The 25,459-nt window shown below is 37.4% G+C and overlaps 3 protein-coding genes across 3 annotated transcripts; all 3 read right to left on the bottom strand.

Moving 5' to 3' along the window:
• Positions 1–263: 263 nt before the first annotated feature.
• LOC138835498 (olfactory receptor 2T2) lies at positions 264–1,232 on the bottom strand. Its single transcript, XM_070033995.1, has one exon. It carries the CDS (start codon positions 1,230–1,232, stop codon positions 264–266), a length of 969 nt encoding a protein of 322 aa, XP_069890096.1.
• An 11,974-nt stretch (positions 1,233–13,206) lies between these two features.
• Positions 13,207–14,160, bottom strand: LOC138835605 (olfactory receptor 2T27). Its single transcript, XM_070034076.1, has one exon. It carries the CDS (start codon positions 14,158–14,160, stop codon positions 13,207–13,209), a length of 954 nt encoding a protein of 317 aa, XP_069890177.1.
• A 9,582-nt stretch (positions 14,161–23,742) lies between these two features.
• Positions 23,743–24,807, bottom strand: Or2t1 (olfactory receptor family 2 subfamily T member 1). Its single transcript, XM_070034077.1, has one exon. The coding sequence runs from the start codon at positions 24,697–24,699 to the stop codon at positions 23,743–23,745; it is 957 nt and encodes a 318-aa protein (XP_069890178.1). The 5' UTR covers positions 24,700–24,807.
• Between the last annotated feature and the right edge of the window lie 652 nt (positions 24,808–25,459).

A 25,459-nucleotide genomic window follows, 5' to 3' on the forward strand; every position in this document is an offset into this window, starting at 1 on the left:
ATATTTGAGACAAGATCTGATACAGTTTCTAGGATAACCTTGAACTCATTGTTTAGCCAAAGCTATTTTTGAACTTGAAATTCTCCTGCCTCAGCCTACCAAGTACCTCATAATGCAGGTGCACCCAATGTACTTGGTTCAGACACAAGATTTCTTTGTTTACTGATAACTTCATATTGTGAAAATGGTAGTGATTTTTTAAAGATAATCACACATTTTCCAGAAAGACTTTATTATTGGTCATGTCAACATAGATGTGTGGGCTAGAATTCCCTAGACCCATCCCCTGCTCTGATTCTCTGGGAGGAGGCAAATCTCCCTAGGATTTTCCTCAGAGCTGTGCCCACATCTTTATTCCTCAAGCTGTAGATAAGCGGGTTAAGCATGGGGGTGAGGATAGTGTAGAAGGCAGACACAATCTTATCTTTCTCCGGTGTGTGGTAAGAATGGGGAAGCACATTAGTGTAGAAGGCAGCCCCATAAAAAATGCTCACCACCATAATGTGGGAGGAACAAGTAGCAAAGGCTTTGCGCCGGCCCTCAGCAGAGCTCATGCGATGGACAGTGACTAGGATGCGTGTGTAGGAGACCGAGATGATGGATATAGGAATAAGAAGCATCAGAACACAGCAAGCATACATCAGTGTCTCGTAGAGTGAAGTGTCAATGCAGGACAGCCTCAGCACAGCAGGAATCTCACAGAAAAAGTGATTGATCTTTCGAGACCCGCAATAAGGAAAGCTCATGGTGACAGGTGTCAGCATAAATCCATCCAAAGAGCCACCAATCCAGGACCCCAGGACCATGAGCAAGCAAATCTTACGGTTCATGAGGACTGGATATCTCAATGGGTTGCACACAGCCACATACCGGTCATAGGCCATGAGGCCCAGCAGGAAGAATTCTCCTCCAATAAGGGTCAGATAGAGGAAAATCTGAAACGCACAGCCCAAGAAAGAAATGGTCTTGTCCTTGGACAAGAGGTCTTGGAGCATCTTAGGGACAGTGATACAAATGTAGACAGTGTCCATGATGGAGAGCTGGCTGAGCAAGAAGTACATGGGTGTATGCAGTCGGAAATCCACATGAATGAGCAGAATCATGACCAAATTGGCTGTTACAGCCACCACAAAGATGGAGAAGATCACTGCAAAAAGAATCCCAGGGTATGCAGGATTGGTGATAAGTCCTAAAAGAATGAAATCACTGGAGTTTGGGAGAAGGGTCTCCATGCCTATGGTACATGATAGATAGATCCCTGGGCTGTAAAGGGAAAAATGAAATGGGTGGGTTAAATAATTTCCCAATGTTTTCCCCAGACATATACTAGATATTGCAAATAAGGGAAACCACGGACCAATGTTTCTTTGGGCCTGGCTTACTTCACTTAATATAAATTTTACAAGTCTTTCCATTTCCTAACAAATGGGACAATGCCATTCTTTCTGATATATATATATATATATATATATATATATATATATATATATATATATATATATATATCACATTTAAGGTCAAAAGCTATGTACATATTACCAGATAAGATGATGTTAAGTGAAATCAACCCCAAGATAGGGACACAAGTGATTTTTTTCTTTTTGCTATTTTTCTAACATATTTATAATGTACCATGTGATTTTTTTGTTGCCATGTATGTTCCTCCCCCACAGTATAACCCCTGTTTTTCATTGTATTTGATGTTGGTGTCTTGCATCTTTAATTTCTTTTTTTTTTTTTGGTCTGTCGCGGGGCTTGAACTCTGGGCCTGGGCGCTGTCCCTGTGTTCTTCAGCTCAAGGCGAGTGCTCTATTGCTTGAGCCACCGTGCCACTTCCAGTTTTCTAGTAGTTTATTGGAGATAAGAGTCTCATGGACTTTCCTGCCCTGGCTGGCTTTGAACCTCAATCCTCAGATCTCAGCCTCCTGAGTAGCTAGGATTACAGGTGTGAGCCACCGGTGCCCGGCTTAATAGCTATTTTTTTTTTCTTTTTGGTCGGTCATGGGCCTGAACTTGGCTTGGGTGCTGTCCCTCAGCTCTTCAGCTCAAGGTGAGCGCTCTACTACTTGAGCTACAGTGACACTTCCTGCTTTTTCTGCTTATGTGGTACTGAGTAATTGAATCCAGGGCCTCATACATGCAAAGCAAGCATTCTACCATTGAGCCACCTTCCCAGCACCCTTCATCTTGTATATACACTTCTCTAATTTGGGGAGGGGAAGGGAAAAAACAAAACGTTTAAATAGGAATACAGGTTGACCCATTGTAACAATGAGATGTACAAGACACTGTTGAAAAACAAGCTTTACAATTTGGGCGGGGGGGCGTGGAGTGTAGTAGTGGAGGTGAGAGGAGAGGAATGGTAGGGGAAAAATAAAGGAAGAGGCAACAATGCTTGATAGGAAATGTACTCATTACCTTGCTCATGTAACTGTAACCCCTTTGTACAGTATTTTTACAATAAAAAACTTAAAAAATTAATTTCCCAATGTTGAGAAACTGCTCACTATGAAGAGTAGATGAAAAGGAAGGTTGAAACTAGTATGGTGGTAGTATCAGTTACCATGCAATTGGAAGCAGAACAATCCTGAGTAGGAAGATAGTTGAGAAAAGTCATTGTGCCCTTATCTAATAACAAAATAGAAACAAAAAGGGCTGGAAGATTTACTTCAAGTGTGGAGCAGCTGCATAGCATGGAAGAAGCCCTGGGTTCAATCCCCAGTAAGAGAGAGAGGGAGAGAGAGGAAGAGGAGAGAGACCGAAAGGAATTTATATTGACTTCAGAATCCTTTTGATTTCTTCCTTCAAAATTAATAGCTAGTATGATATTATACAAATAACTGATATCTAAAACTTTATTAAAAAGTTAATTACAGCTGGTCCTCAACTGTAATTCAAGTTACTTAGGAGGCTGAGGTCTGAGGATCGTGGTTCAAATCCAGCCCAGGCAGGAAAGTCTGTAAGACTCTTAATCTCCAATTAACTACCAAAAATCTGCAAGGAGAAGCTGTGGCTCAAGTGGTAGAGCAATATCCTGGAGCAAAAAAACTCAGGGACAGCACCCAGACTTAGAGATTAACCCCCAGGATAGACACACATACAGATAAACAATTAGTTATAGATCCATATGCTACATGCTAGATGTTAGATGGAAATGTAATAATCTATACAGTACTTCCTTTAGAATCTCCATTAGATTTATTGTAAAACATATTAAGTGTTCCACATGCATTTTATAGTTTATCATTGTAGATTTAAAGGGTGTGGGGGGGTTAGGATATGTGCCTTATCTTTTAATCCTTTCTTAATCAATTACTAAATATCTGTGTGAAAGTTTGAGACCTTGAAGATTAGTAATCAGTTATGAGCAGTCCATTTTGAGGGACAGTGTCCACACTGTCCTGTGGTGATGTGGGCAGGAAAGCAGGTATAGGTCTAAATGTGACCTCTTTTCAACACTTGAGTCGATTTGTTTCACAGCATAATTTGAAATAAAAATTCTCAGATGAGTATTGTCACATAATCTGCTGAGAGAACAACATTTTCTCTTTATCATCATAAAGTTCTTTCAGAGCCCATAAAGTCTTCCAAATTTTCCGATTAAGTACTGATAGGAGCATTCAGTGATGACGAGCACTTTTCATAAATTATTGTTCATCAAAAATATTCAAAAGTTTCCTTAGTAGGAAAGTACTCTGAACCTACTAGAATCAAATGTTATTGTACGAATCCATGGACAACATGTTTTCCAGTCTTCTATTCATTTTTCTACTGTATTATTTTTCCTTTTGTGCTTATAAGTAAAAATAACTAGGGATGGTATAGAAATTCCTGACTTTAAATGGAAGAAGACAATAGCTTTAAATTTTCTTTTAACTAAGTTGCACAAATTCTATTGTTTACATTTTGCTATAGTAATACAAGCATGCACTTCTTTGAAATGTTCAGAGATAATAACAAACACTAGATCAGTTTTTATTATCAGATCACAGTGCGCCTTGCTCAATTTCAGCCCAATTTTATAAAATGTATTCACCATGAACACTATAAATATACCTGGATCTTTCAAGTATCAAAAAGAAATGAACCCTCTTAAAGGAAAAATAATAGGATCAGTAAGAAAACAGCCATTCTTCCTTAGCCAAGAGGACGATCTGTTATTAGTTATATTTTAAATAAGTTAAACTACAAAGCAAGAAAATAAGCGGTAATGTTGTGTTGGTCTGTGCTGAAACTCAAATTTGCTGCACATTATCTGTTGAGAAAAAAACTGATTAATATTAAGTATTACTTCATGACAAAGTTGAAAGATTTCTGCACTTTTTGTCTTCTTTAATATATGAATAATTTTCTGTGACAGCCACAACCTTAAATCATAGTCGAAAACCCTACTTTTTCTTAGTGTTACTGGGGACTGAACTCAGGGCCTTGGGCTTCCTAGAGAAGTGCTTAACCAATTGGTTCATAACCCCAGACAAAAGAAACTGTCAAGGGAATTGTAATTAAAAGCCCATATATATTCACTGTAGCAGACATTAACTACTTTATTCAATAGCTTTTGTCACCTAGATAACTTATGGATTATATATTTTATTTTTTTTGGGGGGGGGTCCGGTCGTGGGGCTTGAACTCTGGGCCTGGGTGCTGTCCCTCAGCTCTTCAGCTCAAGGCTAGTGCTCTACCACTTGAGCCATAGTGCCACATCCGGGTTTTTTCTTTTTGCTTATGTGGTGCTGAGGAATCAAACCCAGGGCCTCAGGCATGCGAGGCAAGCGATCTACCACTGAGCCACCTTCCCAGCTCGTGGATTATATATTTTAATAACAGACAATAACAATTGATATTCCAATCAACCCTTTACAGTATGCTTGAAGAACTGAAATTTCCAAGACTGTGACAATGAATCAAGTTGAAAATTATCTTTAAAAATAATAAATTGTGCCAGGTGCTGGTGCTTCATGCCGATAAGCCTAGCTACTCAGGAAGCTGAGATCTGAGGATCACAGTTCAAAGCCAGCCCAGGCAGAAAGTCCATGAGAATCTTATCTCCAATAAACCACTAGAAAACAGGAAGAAGGAAGTGGTGCTGTGGCTCAAGTGGTAGAGCTCTAGTCTTGAGCTGCAGGGCACAGGGACAATGCCCAGGCCCAGAGTTCAAGCCCATGACCGACAAAAAATAATAACAGTAATAAATTGCTTTTGAAGCCATAAGTAAGCCAGTAAGTTTGGTTTAATACAAATACTTAGATTGCACTTTATAGTACTGAGAAGGATCAGCATTCTTCCAGGTCTCATGTTAGGGAAAATCTGAGATGAGAATACAAAGCTGAAAAGGATATGATCTTAGGTTTGGGTCTTTCTGCAGTTCAAGGCAGGGAAGGCCAAGTTAGCAGACTTAATTATAGTATCATCTAGAAATTTTACTTCCCAGTAACTTTCATAACATTACCCAGTGTCACCAGATAAGCACCTGTCAGGCAACACAGGGGAGGCAGTAGATGGTCAATGCAGAGGATGATGTGCATAAAGCTGTTAGTCTCTGGTGTATTTGCATTGGGCTGTGAAGGGAAAGATTGGCATTTTGTTTGGTGAGTGACATGAATAATTGTGGTCTCCCCCCTGGAGAGCTGAGGCAGGGAGAATAAGGAACATCTTGTAAAAGACAGCAGAATCTTTCTGTGGCAGAGGTCAAGGGAGGGGGTAGGCACAGAAATGCAAGCAGCTAAGTGTTTTCACAGCAATTTTTAAGAGAGGAAGTCCAGGTAAGTTTAGAAGATATTTTACCATCCAGGAATGCATAGATTCAGGAATCTAGGATTCACAGAACTGCAGGAACAAAGCTGTAAGTGACTTCCTCCTTCAGGGAATGCTTCCCACTCCATTTTCAAAGAGGGAATAGTCAAGGGCAAAAGCTTTCTATATTCAAGGGCAATTACTAACATGATCTAAGGAGTCATTATATCCAGTATTACCTAGGAGGAGCATACAATGCAGCTTGAGAAATGAAGCCTATACCAACTATACTCAAAATAGCAATCTCATTGAGCCCTACCATGTGGATTTCTAGGGAAGCAAAAACAATGTGTTGTTCATGATTATGCTTTAAGCAACAACAACAGCGAAAGTATGATAGAAGCACTTCATGCTGTTGTGTTGTGTTGAGATGCAAAACCTAGGAAAATTCTAAATTGACCTAGGGTGTCATAAGGAAAAGTAAAAAAAGAAGAAAAGACTGGGGCTTCTGTGATTACTGTCAGGGGAAGCTGGGCAGCAGGCATTAGCAAGCATTTGAATGAGAACCAATCCAGCCCTAAGGAGTTATAAGGAAAGGTAATGAGAAGAATGGAGAATATAGATTAGGAGACTGACATTCAGACTCTTAAAAAATAATGTGTAAATGTGATTCCAGTTGGAAAAATACAATAATATTAAGTAAGAAAGATATATCTGATAGCTGTCTTGAAAATAATGACATCAATAGTCACCTCTGCTAAGAGTGATTTTTCAGCCACAAGAGGCTGTGGCCACTGCCTTTTCTGCTCCTTTTTTTCTTCACCCTTGTGTAAACACTTCTTTGTCTGTGTTAATGCATTTGTACGTTGCTTCAGACATTAAATAATTATGTCTTATTCCTTTCTTTCTATGACAGTTTAGTATTCAATGGTGTGCACTGGTCTATTTCCAATCATGTTTTCTTTAATTTTCATTGTCACATATTTCCAGAGATACCCGTTTCCTCTGTTCTAGTCATTCAAATGACAACTGATGTTATGGATGGAAAGTAACTAACTTACTTTCTCTCATGACTCCAAAGCAGAAAATTTGAAAGTAGAAAATTATGAAAATATAAGACTTTCCTTACTTCAAAAAGATATTACATTAGTGTTACATGGGTAGGATTCACTGAACCCTTAATATGACAGAAATATGTTCAGTAGGAGGATTATGAGATTTTTATATTATCTTCCAATTTACCTTAACCTTATTGCCCAGGTTATCACCAATGAACCAGATAAGTATAAGTTCCATTGGGTTCCTGGAGAAACAGGAAAAAAAGGTGTTTAGATATCCAGCTGCTAGCTGCCAACTGCTAGAAAGAGTGGGCTGCTGTGTTTAACTCCAAAAATATGCTTCAAAGCAGTGGTATCAGCTTGTGTGGTGACAAGCAGAAATCAAAGAATCTTAGCATAAGATTTGTGTAGCTCATCCCACATAACATAGAGATTAAAATGAAGGCAAGAGGGAAGCAACAGCTATTAAAGAGTAGAAATAATAGATGCCAGGTTGTGCAGGGATCTACAGTTCATCATTGCACCCAGAAATCTAAATGTCCAACATGTAGATGTCACCCAGTTTGTGTGAGCTATTATTCAGCCCAATATATATTCATACAAGATAAGTTGCCTTCTGAAGGATTTTGTTCATGAATATTTTCTATTTATGACAAAAATTATAAAATTTCTCATCTCCTCCCAAACACAAAGCCTTTCTCCTATCTATTTGCAAAGAGGGCAATCTTCTCATTAAAATTATTTAGAGAGCAATCCATGCTCCTCCATTAGTATTAAACACTCCTGGCATGGACATCTTAACATTAAAATCTGTGATCATGACCCTTAAGCATGCTTTCTTTTTATTATTATTATTTTTTATTGTGAAAATACTGTACAGAGGGGTTACAATTACATGAGCAAGATAATGAGTACATTTCTTATCAAGCATTGTAGCCTCCTCCTTTGTTTCCCCTTCCCATCCCTTTCCATCCTCCCCTCCCAATCCTCCCCGCCCCCCCCCACCAAAGTTGTAAAGTTCGTTTTTCTTGACATTAGTTCTCACATCCATTTTTATTTTTAGTTTAAACCATTTAAACCTTCTACTTTCCAAATAGTACATGGATATATTCATGCTTAATCTCAGAAAGATTACTGCTAAAGTACCAGATAAGTTGAGCAAAACAGTTACAGAGTGAGCCTAAAGACAGAAGCTCAGTATTTACCAATGCCCGCTCTGTTTTTCATGAAATCTAAGCTCCTACCTCAGAGCCAGTGAGTGGAAGCCTCAGTAAAGATGGAAGTGTGATGGCAGAATTCTTAAATATCTGGGGTGCGGAGGTGAGGCCAAGTCTGAAGAAACCTTAATCATAGATTTTTACACCCCCAGGAGTAATCTGTTGGTTATTAATTGATTCAGGCTTACTTGATTTGTCAGAGATGCAGTCTATTCCCAAATGGAAGGCTGGAATGGTTCCTGATATTTCATCATACAATTTATAATCTAATCCTGTCATCTCTTTGGTCAAAGGCTAAGATTTAGAAACACGTTAAATTTAAAATAAATATCTTAAAATTTATTTTCTTTTTCTTAATTTCATTTATTTTTGTATTTGTTAACTCAGGATCTCGTACTTGGTAGCAGATGCTTTACCACTTGAGCCATTCCCTCAGACTTTAAAACTAAATATTTTAAATGTATAATTGAAAGTCTGATGACCTGAAAACCCCTTTTCTTTCAAGTCACTCACATGTATTTTTTGTGGGTAAAATGCTTAAAAGATATATCTGAGCTGGGTGCCAGTGGCTCATGCCTGTAATCTTAGCTACTCAGGAGGCTGAGATCTGAGGGTTGCTATTCAAAGCAGGAAAGTCCGTAAGACTCATCTCTAACCACTCAGAAAACTGGAAGTGGCATTGTGGCTCAAGCGGTAGAGAGCTAGCCTTGATTGAGCTGAAGAGCTAAGGGACAATGACCATGCCCAGAGTTCATGCCCTATGACTGACAATATATATACATATATGATATTTTCAAAGATCACATACTTTTAGAATTATTCATGTCATGGGTAATGTGAAATAAAATTAAGTTCAAAGAATGAGATACGAGAAAACTGGAGAATAAAAAATAGCCAGCTGGTTGCTGGTGGCTTACTCCTGAATACTAACTACTCAGGAGGCTGAGATCTAGGATCTGTACAAAGCCAGCTTGGGGAGGAAAGTCCCTGAGACTCTTATCTCCAATTAACAACCAGAAAACTTGAAGTGGAGCTGTGGCTCAAAGTGGTAGGGCGCTTGTCTTGAGCTGAAGAGCTCAAGGACAGCACCCAACCCCAGAGTTCAAGCCCCACACTGACAAAAATTTTTAAAAAAATTAATAAATGAATAAAGAGCCAGGTTTTGGTGTCTTACATGTGTAATCTTAGCTACTCGAGAGACTGAGATCTGAGGGTTGTGGTTCAAAGCCAGTGGGGGCTGGCAAGTCAGTGAGACTCTTTTCTCCAAATAACTCCCAAAAATCAGAAGTAGTGCTGTGTCTTGAAGTAACAGAGTACTAGGATTGAGCAAAAAGGCCCAGGATGCCAGTTCAAGTCCCATTATCTACAATGTTGGAAAGGAAAGACTAAAGGAAGAAAGAAAGGTAGAATAATAGAAGAAATGCAGTAAAACTAAACCCATACAGTCTTAGAGTTCAGTCTTAGATTAGAACTAGGGAAATTAATTCTAATACTTTTTTTTCTTGAGTAGAAAACAAAGAAGGTGGTCTTGATGGGAATAGAATTAGTTCAATGATAATAATAACAACATTATGATTGAATGTTTTTACTCATGTACTCAGTATGGTAATGGGTGTATTAATTAAATGATTTCCAGTAATTAAGAATCAATTAAACACACACCTGATACCTTATACCTGTTCTTTTACAGATGAAAATCTGAACCAATTAGAAAATAAATATTCTCACTCATTTAAATGCTATTCAACACCTAATTTTTTCTAAAGAATATCATATAGATTATCTAGTAATTCACAAATCCTTCAACTATCTATTAGATTGATTGAAATAGATTACTCTGGAGTTTGCAATGTATAGAACCACCAACATTTTACAACCAGATATTTATATTTATGTGTTAGACACTTCCATTTATCATAGTACCATGTAAGTATAATTTATTTTTATATACATGCTATGGAAATGGCGGAGAAGGTCTGCTAAAACCAATTCGATCTGGCTTCTAATATTATTATTAACAAATTTGCTAAAGTAAATAGCACAGGTCGGTGAACATTGCATTGATGTATATGTGTTTCTGATTCATGTGTCAAAGTATTTTTATGTAAGGTTGAACTTAATTTTCTTGAAGCAATAGAAACTAATCCATACATATGTATGTAGATATTTTGTGACTTCTCACCCTATTTTCATATATTTCTTTTTTATTTTTCTATTCTCTCATTTACTCCCTTGGATATTTAAAAATTTTAGAAATAACATTTGTAAATAGGTAAACATAGACATGATTCAGTTTCTATAATCTGATGGTAATTCTAAAAGTTGGGTATTTAGGTTCTCAGTGTTTGGTTTGATTTGAAATACTTTTAACCACCCACTCTCTGAGAATGCCCTTTGACATTTAGACTAAAACCTCCTTTGTCAAAAACCTACCATTTATACTGATAAAATTTTAAGACTGTTCTTAAAAATTCCTCACACATTTCTGAAAGAAAAAGACACATACCAACATTTCTTAAAATGCCTTGTCCTTTTACATTCTGCTTTGAGGGTAATGTCAAGATACACAGACCAACACTGGAATAAAAGTGGGTAGGCACCATTTCACTGTTTCTTTCATGAATTGATGAATTATTATAATACCCTTTGGCAGAGAGCTTATTCCTAAGTGAAAATTGCGTTTGCATCAACTATTGCAGTTTTGTTCCAAAACAGTCTCTCTGAAATGAGGATCAGTTTAGAGCAACCTAATTTAATATAGTCAGAAAGAAGGGTTCCATAAATTAAAGTAAGCCAAGTGGCTTATGCCTCTAATCCTAGTTAGAAAGGAGAATGAGACCTGATGAATGCAGTCTGAAGCCAAACCAGGGAACGAAAGTCCATGAAATTCTTATTCCAATTAATTACGAAATAGCCATAAATGGAGCTGTGGCTTAAGTGGTAGAGCACTGGGCCTGAACAAAAAGAAACTCAGAGACATTACCCAGGACCTTAGTTCAAGCTCCAAGCCTCACACAAAGGAAAAACAGAAATAAGTTAACCTGTCTAATCTGTCATAGAAAATATCTGTCATTAGAGTTAACATGAACTAAAATGTGAAGCTCTCTTACATAGAATGCAACATTTTATCCAGAATCGATTTGTGAAACATAGTCACAGCTTCAACCTTATGCCAAAATGTCTGATTATCTCTTTTTCATTGTTTCCATGTCACACATGGAGAAAAGAAACTTCAATTAGTGTAGAGAATGAGGTAAGGGAATCACAGGCGCTCAAGACACGAGAGAAACTGAGCATTGACTCCAAATTTTAGTTGTAAGCTAGATGCCACTGAGGGCACACAAGACACAATTCCATCCTCAATTTTTCTGACATCATTGGAAATATAAAATCAAAACAGATTTTGAAAGCTGTGTAACAAGATATATGCCCTTTTCTTTTCCAGGGAAGAGTAGTCTTGGATTTTCTGAAACATGTCAAGTTACAGATGAATTTTCTATATATATTTAAATATCCAATTACTAAAAAAAATCAAAAATTAACTTAAGGGTAAATATGTTTTGTTCTTTATCATGCTGTTTTCTTTTTAGTGCAAGATAATATTATCTTCTGAGATTGAAAACAGGAAAACAAAAAGTCTTAGGATTTAGAATGAATAGTAGAATATGAAAAGGCTTGGAAAAGACATTTAAATGTAATTTTCTTCCCTTTATCAAAAGAGTTATAATACAAAGTACAATGATTAAATAAAATAAACTGAATTAAAATAGAAAACATGACTGATATGCATTAGTTTCCCAAAGGAATGAATCAACTTTTTACTCTCAAGAGAGTATTCTTATTTATTCATGAAAATTCAAACACATAATAGGACATCAATAAATTTAAATATGGAGAGAAATGCAATATAATTTCTCAGGTTATGATTCTATAGAATTATATCATTGGGATGTTGAAATAATGAGATGTAGTAAACGTAGGAGGCACCCCTATTTCTAATACGATATAATGACAAGTTTTGAGATGAAATCTATTGTTCTGCAATGCTTGTACCAGAACATCATAAGGGAAAATTGATGGAGAATTCTCAAGGTGTTCACGAGACAAAATTTGGTACATGGGCTATTTTTTTAATCTATAAACTGTTGGTAGAATTTGTTTGAGAAATATTGCATAGAGTCAAAACTACCTGTTCCACACAAAGGTGCACTGTCTATTCGCCTCTGATCATATGAAATAGTATTTATTGAAATAAACTCCAAGAAATGCAGAAAAAGTATTTTCTTTGTTTTTGTTTTGTTTTGTCTTGTTCATTTATCTGTCTTTGGGACGGTTGTGGGGCACAGAAATGGGAGGAGAAAGGGTGAACAAATGCAGTGGTGGTACTCATTAAACACTATTGAAAGTGAACTATACAACTTGTGGGCAGGGATGGGAGGGAAAACTGGGAGACACTGAAGGAAGAGCTAACATTTTTCCAAGAAAGAAATACACTGTTTATTTGATTTATGGAACTCTAACCCCTTTGTATCACCTTTACAATAGCAATAAAAATTTCACCCATTAAAAAACATCTGTTCCAACAGATAATAATGGCTTTATATCATTAAATGTTTCTATAAAAGAATTTTCGGAAAAACAGACATTGAAATTATATTTGAAATATAATATAAATCATAGTTGAGCTGTTGGTACTTGTAATGGGTGATTGGTAAGAGCAAGTAGTCAAAGGAATGGCTGAGCAAACACATTCCCTTTGCTGTGATTGAATGTAGCCAGAAGGAGGTTAAACATAACTCTTACCGCAAATGTATATTTTGCTAACAGTAGATGAAAACTACTCCATCCAAAGCTGCCTTTTGTTTAAATCTTCAAGTCTTTTTATAAAAAATGACCAAGCTGGGTAGAGTGGTTCAAGCCTATAATCATCGAGGCTTAGATCTGAGGATGGCAATTCAAAGCCAGCCAGGGCAGAAAAGTCCATGAGATTCTTGAGTTGTGCCTCAAGTGGTAGAGTGATATCCTTAAGCACAAAAGGTTAGTGCCAGTGTCTGGGCCTTGAGTTCAAGCCTTGGAATATGCACAACTCCCCCCTCCCAACAAAACAACAACAACAAAACAAAATAAGATTTAAATTCAAAGGTGATGACAAAGAATTGCATCCATATATTCAGTATTTAGCAATAAATGCAAGCTCATTAGAAAGTTGTTACCTTTCCTGAGGACAGACACCTCCCCAGAGCTTTCTTCATGGCCCCTGTGACATCCTTGTTCCTGAGGCTGTAAATGAGCGGGTTGAGCATGGGAGTGAGGATGGTATAGAAAGCAGACACAGCTTTGTCCTGCTCAGGGGTGTGGTACGAGTGTGGTAGCACATATGTGTACATAGCAGCTCCGTAGAAGAGACTGACAACTAGCATGTGAGAAGAGCAGGTGGCCACAGCCTTCTGCCTTCCTTCCGCCTCATTCATCCTGTAAACAGTTATGAGAATCCTTGTGTAGGATGCTGAGATGACAGAGAAGGGGATGAGGAGCATTAGGATGCAGCAGACATACATGGCTGTCTCATAAGCCGATGTGTCCACACAGGAGAGTTTCAAAAGGGCAGGGACCTCACAGAAAAAGTGATTGATTTCCCTCGAGGCACAGAAGGGGAACTGCATGGTGACTGGGGTGAGTAAGAAGCCATCGACAGATCCTCCCAACCAGGCTGCCACCACAATTAACAAGCAGATCTTGCGGCTCATAAGTTCAGAGTATCGTAGAGGGTTGCAGATGGCTATGTAGCGGTCGTAAGACATGAGTCCTAGGAGGAAGAACTCAGCCCCTGCCAGGGTCAAATAGAGGAAGTGCTGAGCAGTGCAGCCCACAAAGGAAATGGCCCTGTGTCCAGTCACCTGATCAAGCAGCATCTTTGGCACAATGGTGGAAATGTACAGAATGTCCATGAGGGAGAGCTGGCTGAGCAGGAAGTACATGGGGGTGTGGAGGCGGGAGTCCATATGGATCAGAATAATCATGATAACGTTACTGGCTATGGAGATCACAAAGACCAGGAGAATGAGGGCAAAAAGAAGCCAGGGAAATCTGGTATTGCTGAACACACCCAGGAGGACAAAGTCGGCATACGTGGAATAATTGCTCCACTCCATAGCTCTGTAGGTTTCACATAAAACAGAGTTGCATGTCACAGGAAGTTCAGGTGAAAATATTGTTTGTTTGAAATAGTATGTGATGATCATAGGCAAATCAAGAGATTGTTTTTTACCTAATTAAGCCCAGAACTTAATTTCTAGGATTAGAGCTAAGAGCTCTGAGCTACGAGGAGCTATCCAAGAGCCATCAGGAAAACATATGTTTACTGTCAACTGAGAAAAATAGCAGAAGAAGACTTACCAAGAGGAAAAAATAAAGCTTAAAGTCAACTGGCATTTTTCTTTTTTTCCCTCTTTTAACAGACTGGTTATCAACAAATAATTGATTAATTCAATAAAAGAATTAGGAGGAATAATTAATATACACAGCTTTAATATAAAAAAGAATGGAAAAGTGAACTGATTTAAATAATATTACAGGACATTGCTTAAATTTGAAATAAGCGTGTGCACATTTCAGTTTTATAATACTTCAACAAAATTCTGAAGACTTCCACGTGTTTGGATGATTTTTCTTGATATGATATATGCCTATATTATCTAATATGCTAGCTATGAGTAACCTGAAGCTGTTGAATACCTAAGACATGACTATTCAATGTTGAGACATGGTACAAAAAAGCAATCGAAGATATTGTGAAAAGATATACAGCATTTTATAATTAGTTGAACATTAAATTCATGATGTTCTTGACATATTTGGTTAAATAACAGATTATGATTGATTTTATTGCTTCTTTTTACATTTTTAATATGGCAATTGGATATTATTTTGTGGCTTTCCTAAATTCTTGCTGAAGTCTAGACACAACTTGTTCCCAGTCTATGACCACACTAAATATTTAATTTAATCAAGTTTTCTAGGAATGAACACATTCCAAGTTACACAAAAGTGTGCAACAATTAACATTCACTGCAATAGTAGGTAATGATGTTCCCTGCCATGCTCATCTACCTGGAACTAGTAGCAAGAAATCATCAATTACACACTGAGTGATATTTCATAAATATCAACTATTAAATTATTTTTCCCAACAACCTTATGAAATACTAGAATACTACTACTTCATCCATTCTACAGATGAGAAAAATGAGGCCTAAAGAGACAACCTTCTCCAGGAGCATAATTCACCAGTATCAACACAGATGCTCTGTATCATTTTTCAATAAGTCAAAGTAGCCAACAACTCATTAATTTCACAATTATTTCCTGAAGTCCAATAGGTAAGTCAAAGCTTCTGATTTCTACATAGAGCTCAAAGAACATTTAAGACATTTTCCTGCCTTTGGAGCCTAGAGTTGAGGTAAATGAAATGCCCTTAGTGGGTTCCCAGTCAAAGACTTAGTTTAAGAATGGTTCTGATTAAGACCCTTCAAGTTTTGGTCTCTAATTGAAAATGGAGAATCTAAGGGCAGAACACTGTGAGAAAAAGACAAGAAAGCTGTAGGAACTGAACTCCAGTGGCCAGTATTGAGAAGTTCACAGGACGCCTCCCTTGTCTCTTTTACCATGCAATGGTAGATTTAATAAAACCATCAAAGGTAAGTTCTCAGCCAGAGTTTTACTGATAACACCCTCATCTTGTAAAAGTTTTAGCTTTTTGTTCTTGAATTATTTCCAACTTTTCTGTCTTTCTATATACTTCCTCATTCTATTTCTGTTCCTTTTCCCCACTGGGAGATTAAAATCACATGTTCAGATGTGGTTCACATGTTGCAGAAAGAGAAAAATGTCCACTCAGTCCTGTCCCTCATTGGAGGGCTATGTTCATTATGGCACTCTAAGTTCAGGGCATGGTGGATTGCTGTTGGACACTGAGTGCAGGGACTGCTATTGGTCCACAGGAAAAACTCAAGCACAAGAGATATAAATGGGCAAGCACACACACACACACACACACACACACACACACACACACACACACACACACACACACACACACATTAATACTTCTCTATGAGGACCAGAGTATCCCTAGACCTGACTATAAATTTTGCTAGCACTAAAACTTACTAATGAGACCCCAGAGATCACCAGAAACTCTTCACATAGGGAAAAAGAGATTTGAGAGGATCCATAATATCGAGGCTCTCCAAATGTGGATATTTTACTTTAAATCAGACTAATAGAACAAAAATGTGTAGCAACATTACAGAATGTAAGGAAAATAAGAAAATAAAATAAAAATGCTCTAGGTCATTATATAAATGTTATTATTATATCTATGCATTATATTTATTTTCTATTTGACCATGCTAGGGATCAACCTAAGAACTTGAATATATTAATACTCCTTCTACATAGTTTTAAAAATTTAATATAGCTTCAATTTTATTTAAACTCAATAGCATTTAATATACCATTCTCAGTAAATATATAGTATAAATCCAGAATATTGCTACAGTTGAGTAGCATAACAAGCAGTTACAAAGTTGCTTCTCAATTGATTTCCATGCATGTTGCTTCTAAGTGGGTTTATAATGTACAGTATTATGTGTTTAATTCTATGGATAGTCTATGAGAGATACGTTATTGGGCTTTAGAATCCCATCAACAAACTGTGCTTCTAAGTGCTTCTAAGCAGCAATGGTTCTAAATCGTGTTTACAGCAGCATTTAGCAATAGCATATACATTTAGTCACTACAATTTTAACCAAAATAGAACAAGCATGCTTTTCGGTGTATTCTCTTCTGCTGATTATATTGAAATTTGCTCATGGCATGTGCCCTTTTTTGCATTAGAAATGGCATAAGAATAAGCATAGAGTAGTTATAAAATAAGGCTATTTTGTGTGATATTATGTTAATTAGTTCATCCAAAGTATTACTTATCATTGTAACTTCATTTTATTTTTAGGTCCAATTTTTTCCATTACTTATGCAATTAAAGCAGTCATTTTGTACAAGCAGTTTTCTTGGGAAAGTTATTCCTTATAGAGACAGGTGATTAGTATGCAATTCTATTTTATTTTAATTTTGATAGTTTTAAAATAGATAATAGCTTAGCATATGTAGAATTTACTTATGTCTTTGCTGAAAATTGAGAAAATATTAGTTTCTTTGTAAGGCCAAGTATATAATATGTTCCTTTAGATCTACCACTTAGCCTTAATTTCTAGTCTTTCACAGAAGCAATAAATCATATGTGAATATTGAATACAGCAACCAACTCATTGAGGTTCAGCATTCGTCAGTTAATGTGAAATATATCATCACTGTGTAATTCACTTTTGCCCACACTTCTTGAACACACCTGGTAAAATAGGTGAGTGCTAGGTCTATTTTAATCAGAATTGTAATAGCAAGACATAACTGTTTGAATCTCACCTGGTGACTTCCATATTGTTACTCTCCAATAAAGCAGATCCAATATAGAGAGTTGGTTTTCGTTTTTTTTTTTTTTTTTTACTCTTTCAGACGTTGTTGTTTTCTTATCCAGCACTTTTCTGTGTCAAGAACCGACACAATCCTTGTGATCTAAAGATGTTTCAAAGTACAACAGGGCTGTTTGACATGAACAGGAACTGTCCCCCAAAGCAGTGATAAACAGTGACACTCACTAAAAGCCATTTAATCCTGAGCATAACTTGGCATTGTGCATAGGTTACCTGTAGTGTCACTTTTACTTGTGCAAGAGAATGCAACCTCTAAAGTAAAACCAGTTGGAAAATCATTAAAATGTTAAAGAAATTCTAATAGACTCCCTTCTTCCTAAAAGCGACCAACATCATGATCACCTCTTAATTACGCCACAAGAAAACTTTCTCAGTTATAACTTTCCTCAATTTCTACTTATATTCCATGTTTGCTGTGCAGTGCTTCAAAGCTTAGGGTATGAGATCAGATACCTGTTATCTTCACCATTTATGAGCTCCCCTGTCTTGTGAGACACAGTCTCATCTTAGCTACCTCCAGGAATTGCTAAGTATCAAGTTAAAAAGTGTGTCTTTTCTTTAAACAGGACAAGGATAATTTCTAATAAGTAGACCTTATTTTTAAATGTTTAAGAATTCCATAAAAGGCAGTAGAATAGGGTAAACAAATAAATTCCTCTCCTTGAAATCACTTTAGAATTACATACTTGAATAATGAAACAAAGTTTTAGTTTTAAACAAACCTACACACAGTTACCAAATATGTCTTTGGTTTGAACAAACTTTCCACCAAATGCAGTTTCCTGTTGAAAACACTATGCCATTTGTGGATATAAAGTCCTCAGAGTTACCTACCTTCCACAGTTGGCCCTCCACACCTAAAGAACTGATTGTTACTGTTCAGGGAAAACTCTTACATAACTGAGGCAGGAAATGTAGCTGTTCGGCATTTCTTTTTATGTAGCAAATGCAGGGAAGAAGAACAAAAAAATCAGACTTTCTAACCTGAGGACTTTCTATCCTCTTCCACAAGACAGAAAGGAAAGGAGAGAAGATGAAATACAGATAGAGAGTGGCTATTAACACAAAACATGAAACATAGCACTTAAACTTAGAGTTACATCCTGTTAGCAGAAGTTCCCTTCCTGAGACTTTAAGATAAAAAAAATATCGAATATACGAATGACCCAGAGATATACCAGCCTTAGTCATTAAGTGCCTAACAAAGACATGCAGCTGCGTCTACATGCTGTAGGGTGCTGAAAACAAAGGCTAGTGGTTTATATCAGAGAGCATGTGCCAGGGTAATCCCAGTACTTGCTTCCTAGTGCTCTCATTTGGAAGAAAATCTGACATCAGCATAGTCATCCCAAGAGGATCTTTGTCTCTAAACTACAATTAAATGGTTCACAAATAAATGTGACAAATTTCTTTACTTAACAATTTTAATTGAGAAAAAAAACCTTTCAATTTATAAAGAATTTTAATCATTTTCTCTTATAAGTCATTGTTACTCAAATTAAATTACCTTTGCTCTGTTGTTGGCATTGCTTTGGAAGTCTCTTTCCTTTTCTATATTTCAAATCTTTATGCATGTTTCACCTCCAGGATTAAAGAAAAATCGGACCTTCCCTAGGCAGTATTATATTGCTAATGGTACATGTTAATATAAATATACATTGAGCAATAGTTAGGTATTAATTTGCATGTAACTAGCCTGCATTTATTATAACATGTACTAAATTTTAAAGCTGTCAGCATTGCTAAACACTTAAATATACAAAACAACACAATAAGAAAATAAAATTTTTAGATATTTCAAGAGGTATGAACTTTTCTAATATTCTTAAGAGGATGTGGGTTCAGCTTTGTATTCCTTTTCCTCTGCTGCTAGCTCCTTGTGTTTTGTTTGTGTTTGTTTGTTTTTGTTGTTGTTTGTATTGTTGTTGTTGCTTTTGTTGCTGTTTTTGCATTTCATACTTATTCTGGGCCAGTGAATGAGAGATACTGGAACCATTTTTGATACTTACGTATTTTGTGAAGCTTTCTTCAAGAGAAACATCTCTCTTGTAGAAAGAGGAAAGAAATTCTGATGAATTATACATTTTAAAAAGCTGTCTAAGCTCAAGAAGAAATTCTGAACAACTGTGAACTAATTGGACTATCATTTATCTGTTTGAGACAATTTTATCAATAATTCCAACAATGTTTGGTTGCATAATCTGTGACTACACTCTCTCAGAAAAATCATACTGCTAATTTCTATTCTAGGTCCCTCATATGAATTCACTCCATTGCTGAGATCTAAAGATTGGGTTTGAAGCCAGCTAGACAAGGAAAGTCCATGAAACTTTTACCTCCAATTAACAGCCACAAAACCAAAAGTGGAGCTGTGGCACAAAGTGGTAGAGTTAGCCTTGAGCAGAAAAACTCAGGGACAGTACCCACGCCCTAAATTCAAGCCCTATGACTGACAGAAGGGAAAAAAAGACACAAAAATCCACCTATGAGATCTATATTCTGTTCCACATAACTCAAAGTAGGGTTTCACATGCTTGGACTTCTCTTATTTTTGGAAGACTCTTTTCTAGGCTTCTATCATATCACACTATGTGGCCATTCTTCTTCATCTTTTCCTTCCTTTTATTTTTGCCCCATTTTCTTTGGTCAAATACTCAGTGGCTTATTCCCCACCACTCCCTTTTATGTCTGGGCAATCAGCCCTACATGATTTCTTTCTCTTTGTTTCTTTATCAGGCACCCCAATGCACCCCCAATGCATACCTAATATCCAAATGATAATTAGAGAAAATTTTTTAGCTCCTTACCGGACATTTTTTACTTTGATATTCAATGGTGTTTCAAGCTTAGTATTTACAAATGAAAACTTTTAGTCCTATGCATAAGCCATACATTGTATATCAGATATATAGGAGGTCCAGATAATAAGATATGACACACAAAGAGCTTTCTGGAAATGCTCAAATGATCTGTACAACTTAGGAGTAGGGAAGGAAAGTAGAAAAATGAAGGAAGGAATATCAAGTTTGACAAGAAATGTACCTATTACCTTACTTATGTAACTGTAACCCCTTTGTACATCACTTTGACAATAAAAAAATAAATAGATGATTGTAAGGTCCGCTCCTGGATGGCTAGCAAACTCCACCCTCCTCGCAGCAAAGTCTCCACCCAGTACCTGCGTTACCTAGGCAACTGGGACACCTGGAAGAGGTCACATCTGCATCCACTGAGGTCACATCTAAATTTGATGTGGCCACACCTTTCTCCGCCCATACCCTAGATAAGGCCTAGCGCAGGCCCAGAAGCTCTCTTGCTCTTCTTTTCTAGCTCTCTCTGCTCTTTTCTAGCTTTCTCTGCTCTCTCTCTGCTTTCTCTGCTCTTTTCTAGCTCTTTCCTCTCTCTTTCCTCTCTTTCCCAGCTCTCTCTCTCTTTCCCAGGCCTTTCACAGCCACGTGGAGTGCCAACCTTGCCTGGTCCCAGCCAGGTGTACTGAATAAACCTACCCCTTACCTAAATACCACGTGAGTGCTGGTGCTGTTCTTACTCGGCTACCTCTTTTTAAAAACCTAACAATGATATGTTAAATAATGAAAAAATGCTCAACACTTTTAATCATTATCCAAATATTATTTCCTAAATCTCTAAATGTACAATCAAAACAGAAGATTTATAAAATCTATCTACAATGACTCTACCAATATCATTTCAAAGGTATTTTAAAGGAGCCTGGATGTAGCTCAGATAGAGTGCTTTCCTGGTTTTAATTAGATTTTGGGGTCAGTTTTCAGCATGTGTGTGCTTGTGTGCGTGCACACACGCACACACATCTTGTTTTACTTTTTTTTCTTTTTCTCTTTTTTTGAGATTGGTTGAATTTTTATTTATTTTTAATGTTTTTTATTGTGAAAATACCATACAAAGGGGTTACAATTACATGAACAAGGTAATGAGTACATTTCTTATCAAGCATTGTTGCCTCCTCCTTTGTTTTCCCCCTACAATCCCTGCCCTCCCTTCTCCATGACTCCCCTCCTCCACCCTACCCCCTCCACCCCGCCGAAGTTGTAAAGTTCGTTTTTCAATATAGCATCTTGTACATCTCATTGTTGCAATGGGTCCACCTGTATCCCTATTTAAACAATTTGCTTTTTCCTTTCCCCTCCCCAAATTATACCGACATCAAATACAGTGAAAACAGGGGTTATACTGTGGGGGCGGGACATACAAAGCAACAAAGAAATCATGTTGTAAATACGTTAGAAACAATAGCAAGAAAGAAAAAACCACCTGTGTCCTTATCTTTTAGTTCATTTCACTTAACACCATCTTATCTGACCATTTCTACTTGTCTCTTCCCTTATTTGCTTGCAGATAAGGAAAACCATAGGACCTATCTGAAAAAGGAAATCAAAACTGAACTTAGAAAGTGGCAAAACCTCCCATGCTCCTGGATTGGAAGGATCAACATCATGAAAATGGCAATACTTCCAAAGGCTATGTACAAATTCAATGCAATACCTATCTATATTCCAACCTCATTCTTCAAGGAAATAGAAGAGGCAATATAAAAATTCACATGGAACAATAAAAGACCCCAAATAGCAAAAACGATCCTTAAGAGAAAGAACAGTCCTGGAGGAATATCAATATCAAATGTCAAACTCTACTACAGAGCCATAGTAAACACAGCTTTTAAATCCATGAAACTAACTATTCCTAGGCTAGAGACAGGCACAGACCTGTAATTCTGGTTACTTTAGAGTCTAAAATTTGAAGATAGCCCGCCAGGCAAAAATGTGTGAGACTCCTGTTTCACTGGTATGTGCCTGTCATGACAGCTATTATGGGAAAAGGAAAGCAGGAGAATCATAGTCCTTGTGCATGTTCAGACAAACAAGACCTCATTTTGAAAATAACCAATGCAAAAAAGAAACACAGAGCTTGCCTAGCAAGTGTGAGACCCTAGTTTAAAAACCTGTTATGTACCACTAAAAGGAAAGGAGACCTATTCCTAGACTATCTCAGGTACAGATTTATAGAATGTTCTGTCCACAAGATTTATATATAATGAGTAATCCATTCTAAATTTTGCATCTTCCTGAAATGGAACATGCCCAGACATATCTCCAATGCACTTTCTTAACTCACAACAATCATATTGTGCTCTTGCTTTCTTTTGCATAGTTTGACAGAATAAAAAAATGACATTTTTTTACTAGCATAAATAAATTGATGGCTGGACTTGGTGGCTCATGCCTGTAATTCCAGTCACATGGAAAATAGAGATCAGGATCTCAGTACAAAGTTAATAGCAAAAAGTTAATAGTCCTATCTTAACAGAATCCTATCCTCCATGGTGATGCATAGGATCTGTAAACCTAGCTACTAGCAAGCCATTGTGATTCAAGGCTACCACTGGGAAAAATTGTGAAACCCTACCAAAAGCATAGCTAGAACACAAAATGAGCTGGAGTTGTGGGTCACATGGTAGAGTGTCCACTTAGCAAGAATAAAGCTCCAAGTTGAATCTTTGTTCAACCAATAAATAAGTAATAAGTAAACAAACAAATTTAATAATTGTATTTCTAAAAATTGCTCTGCTTTGTTTCAACAAATAAGCCCAAAGTCAACTTGATTGTTCAAGTTCAAACCAGAGTATCTTCTTGATTCTACTGTGTATACCTCACACCCCAAATACTGTATTTTTCATTTTATGTTATCCAGATCTCCAAAATGCATCCCAGTTGATCACCTTCTCATTTACTCCTAGAACTCCTAGAACATATGAAAAACCACTAAAACTGCTTCTGAGTTCTCCCTGTTTTCATGTTTCCCTCACTATGCATTCACTATAAAGAGAAAAATATTCTCCACATGATTTCTGTGATCAGTTTCTCTTTGCTTATAATCCTTCAGTGACATTTTCTTACATCTTAAAGTTCCCACTTGTATATCACAAATATCACAAACTGCACTCAAGAAAGACCCTCCTTATCTGCCTACGTTTGAAGCTTTTGGTCTAATTCCAGTTTCACCACATTGGCATCTGATGCTCCCTGGCTGGACTATCCTTCCAGTCCAGTTGAATTCTTTTTCCTAGTTGAATCTATATTCTAGTTAGAATATTGCCATGAGATGTAAAGGTTCGCACTTCCCATCCGCATGAGAAAAAGTCATCTTTTAAAAGGCCCCTTCTGATACTCGGTGGGAATTCTTGAACCTTCCCAGTGTTCTCCTGAGTGCTCCAGTCACATCCTTGTTTCTCAGGCTGTAGATGAGAGGGTTGAGCATGGGTGTGAGGATGGTGTAAAACACAGAGAAGACTTTGTCCTGGGTTGGTGCGTGGTAAGTGTGTGGCACCATGTAGGTGTACATGGCGGCCCCATAGAACAAGGTCACCACAGTCATGTGAGATGAACAAGTGGCAAATGCCTTCTTCCTCCCCTCTACGGAGCTCATGTTGTAGACAGTGGTCAGGATCCGGGCATAGGAAGCAATCACCACCGAGAAAGGAATTAGTAGCATGAGAACACAGCACACATACATCACTGTCTCATAAAGGGCTGTGTCTGCACAAGCCAACTTCAGCACAGCCGGGGCTTCACAGAAAAAATGGTTAATCTCTCGAGAACCACAGAAAGGAAAGCTCATAGTGATGGGGGTGAGAAGAAAGCCATCCAAAGAACCTCCAAACCAGGACCCTGCTATAATCATCCAGCAGATTCTGCGACTCATGAGGACAGGGTATCTCAGTGGGTTGCAGATGGCCACATAGCGGTCATAGGCCATGAGACCCAGCAAGAAGAATTCAGCTCCTACCAGGGTAAGGTAGAGGAAATGTTGGGCTGTGCATCCCACAAAGGAAATCGTCCTTTGACCCAGGAGATAGTCGATCAGCATCTTTGGTACAATGGTGGAGATATACATCATGTCGATAAAGGACAGATGGCTGAGGAGGAAGTACATGGGGGTGTGTAGGCGTGGATCTGTGTTGATCAGGAAAATCATGATCCCATTGGCCACCAGGGCAGTGAAGAAGATGACAGAGATTATGACAAAGAGAAGGCTTGAGGTTTCTTCCCTGTTGAACAGCCCCATGAAAGTGAAGTCTGTGGAGGAGATGTTTTGCCTTTCCATTGATCTTATGATGGTGCTGACACAACTCAGAATCCTCCAAACAAAATGATGATATTCTGAGGGAATTTACCTAACAATATGTGTATTGACTCTTAAACATCAGACTTCTAAAAGATAAAAAATAGGTTTCTTAGTTTTTGAAAATGACACATTTATAAAACTATTCTATACAATAATGTTAATCTATGTACATGTTAAATAAAGTTTATCATTACTTATGATAATTCATTAAATATGACCATATAATTAGCAAATGCTTCCAAACTACAATATGCTCGTAATTATATACTTAGTGCATATATTATACAATATATCTCTGTGTGTGTACTACAGTAGATTATTTAAATTGCTAAAATTCTTTCTTTTTTGTTTTTTGTTTTTGTTGGTCGTGGGGCTTGAACTCTGGGCCTGGGCGCTGTCCTTGCACTCTTCAGCTCAATGTGAGCACTCTACTCTTGAGCTACAGCGCCACTTCCGGTTTTCTGGTGGTTTATTGGAGATAGGAGTCTCACGGTCTTTCCTGCCTGGGCTGGCTTTGAACCACGATCCTCAGATCTCAGCCTCCTAAGTAGCTAGGATTACAGGCGTAAGCCACTGGCGCTCGGCCCTAAATTGGTAAAATTCTTAACTACATCTTTTCTATGGTCATTATGATCACCATCTTCCAAACATCTCTGTTCCTAGCTGTGATTTATCTATTAAGAAATGTGAGTAAACTTCCATTACACTGTAGGTCATTATACACATTATGACAGTACAA

The sequence above is a fragment of the Dipodomys merriami genome, unplaced genomic scaffold (genome assembly GCF_024711535.1).
Source record: "Dipodomys merriami isolate MVZ:Mamm:240054 unplaced genomic scaffold, mDipMer1.0.p SCAF_24, whole genome shotgun sequence".
Lineage (NCBI taxonomy): Eukaryota > Metazoa > Chordata > Mammalia > Rodentia > Heteromyidae > Dipodomys > Dipodomys merriami.

Excerpts from the sequence above, each read along its gene's own strand:
- LOC138835498 (XM_070033995.1), bottom strand. The coding sequence starts at position 1,232 with ATGGAGACCCTTCTCCCAAACTCCAGTGATTTCATTCTTTTAGGACTT.
- LOC138835605 (XM_070034076.1), bottom strand. The coding sequence starts at position 14,160 with ATGGAGTGGAGCAATTATTCCACGTATGCCGACTTTGTCCTCCTGGGT.
- Or2t1 (XM_070034077.1), bottom strand. The coding sequence starts at position 24,699 with ATGGAAAGGCAAAACATCTCCTCCACAGACTTCACTTTCATGGGGCTG.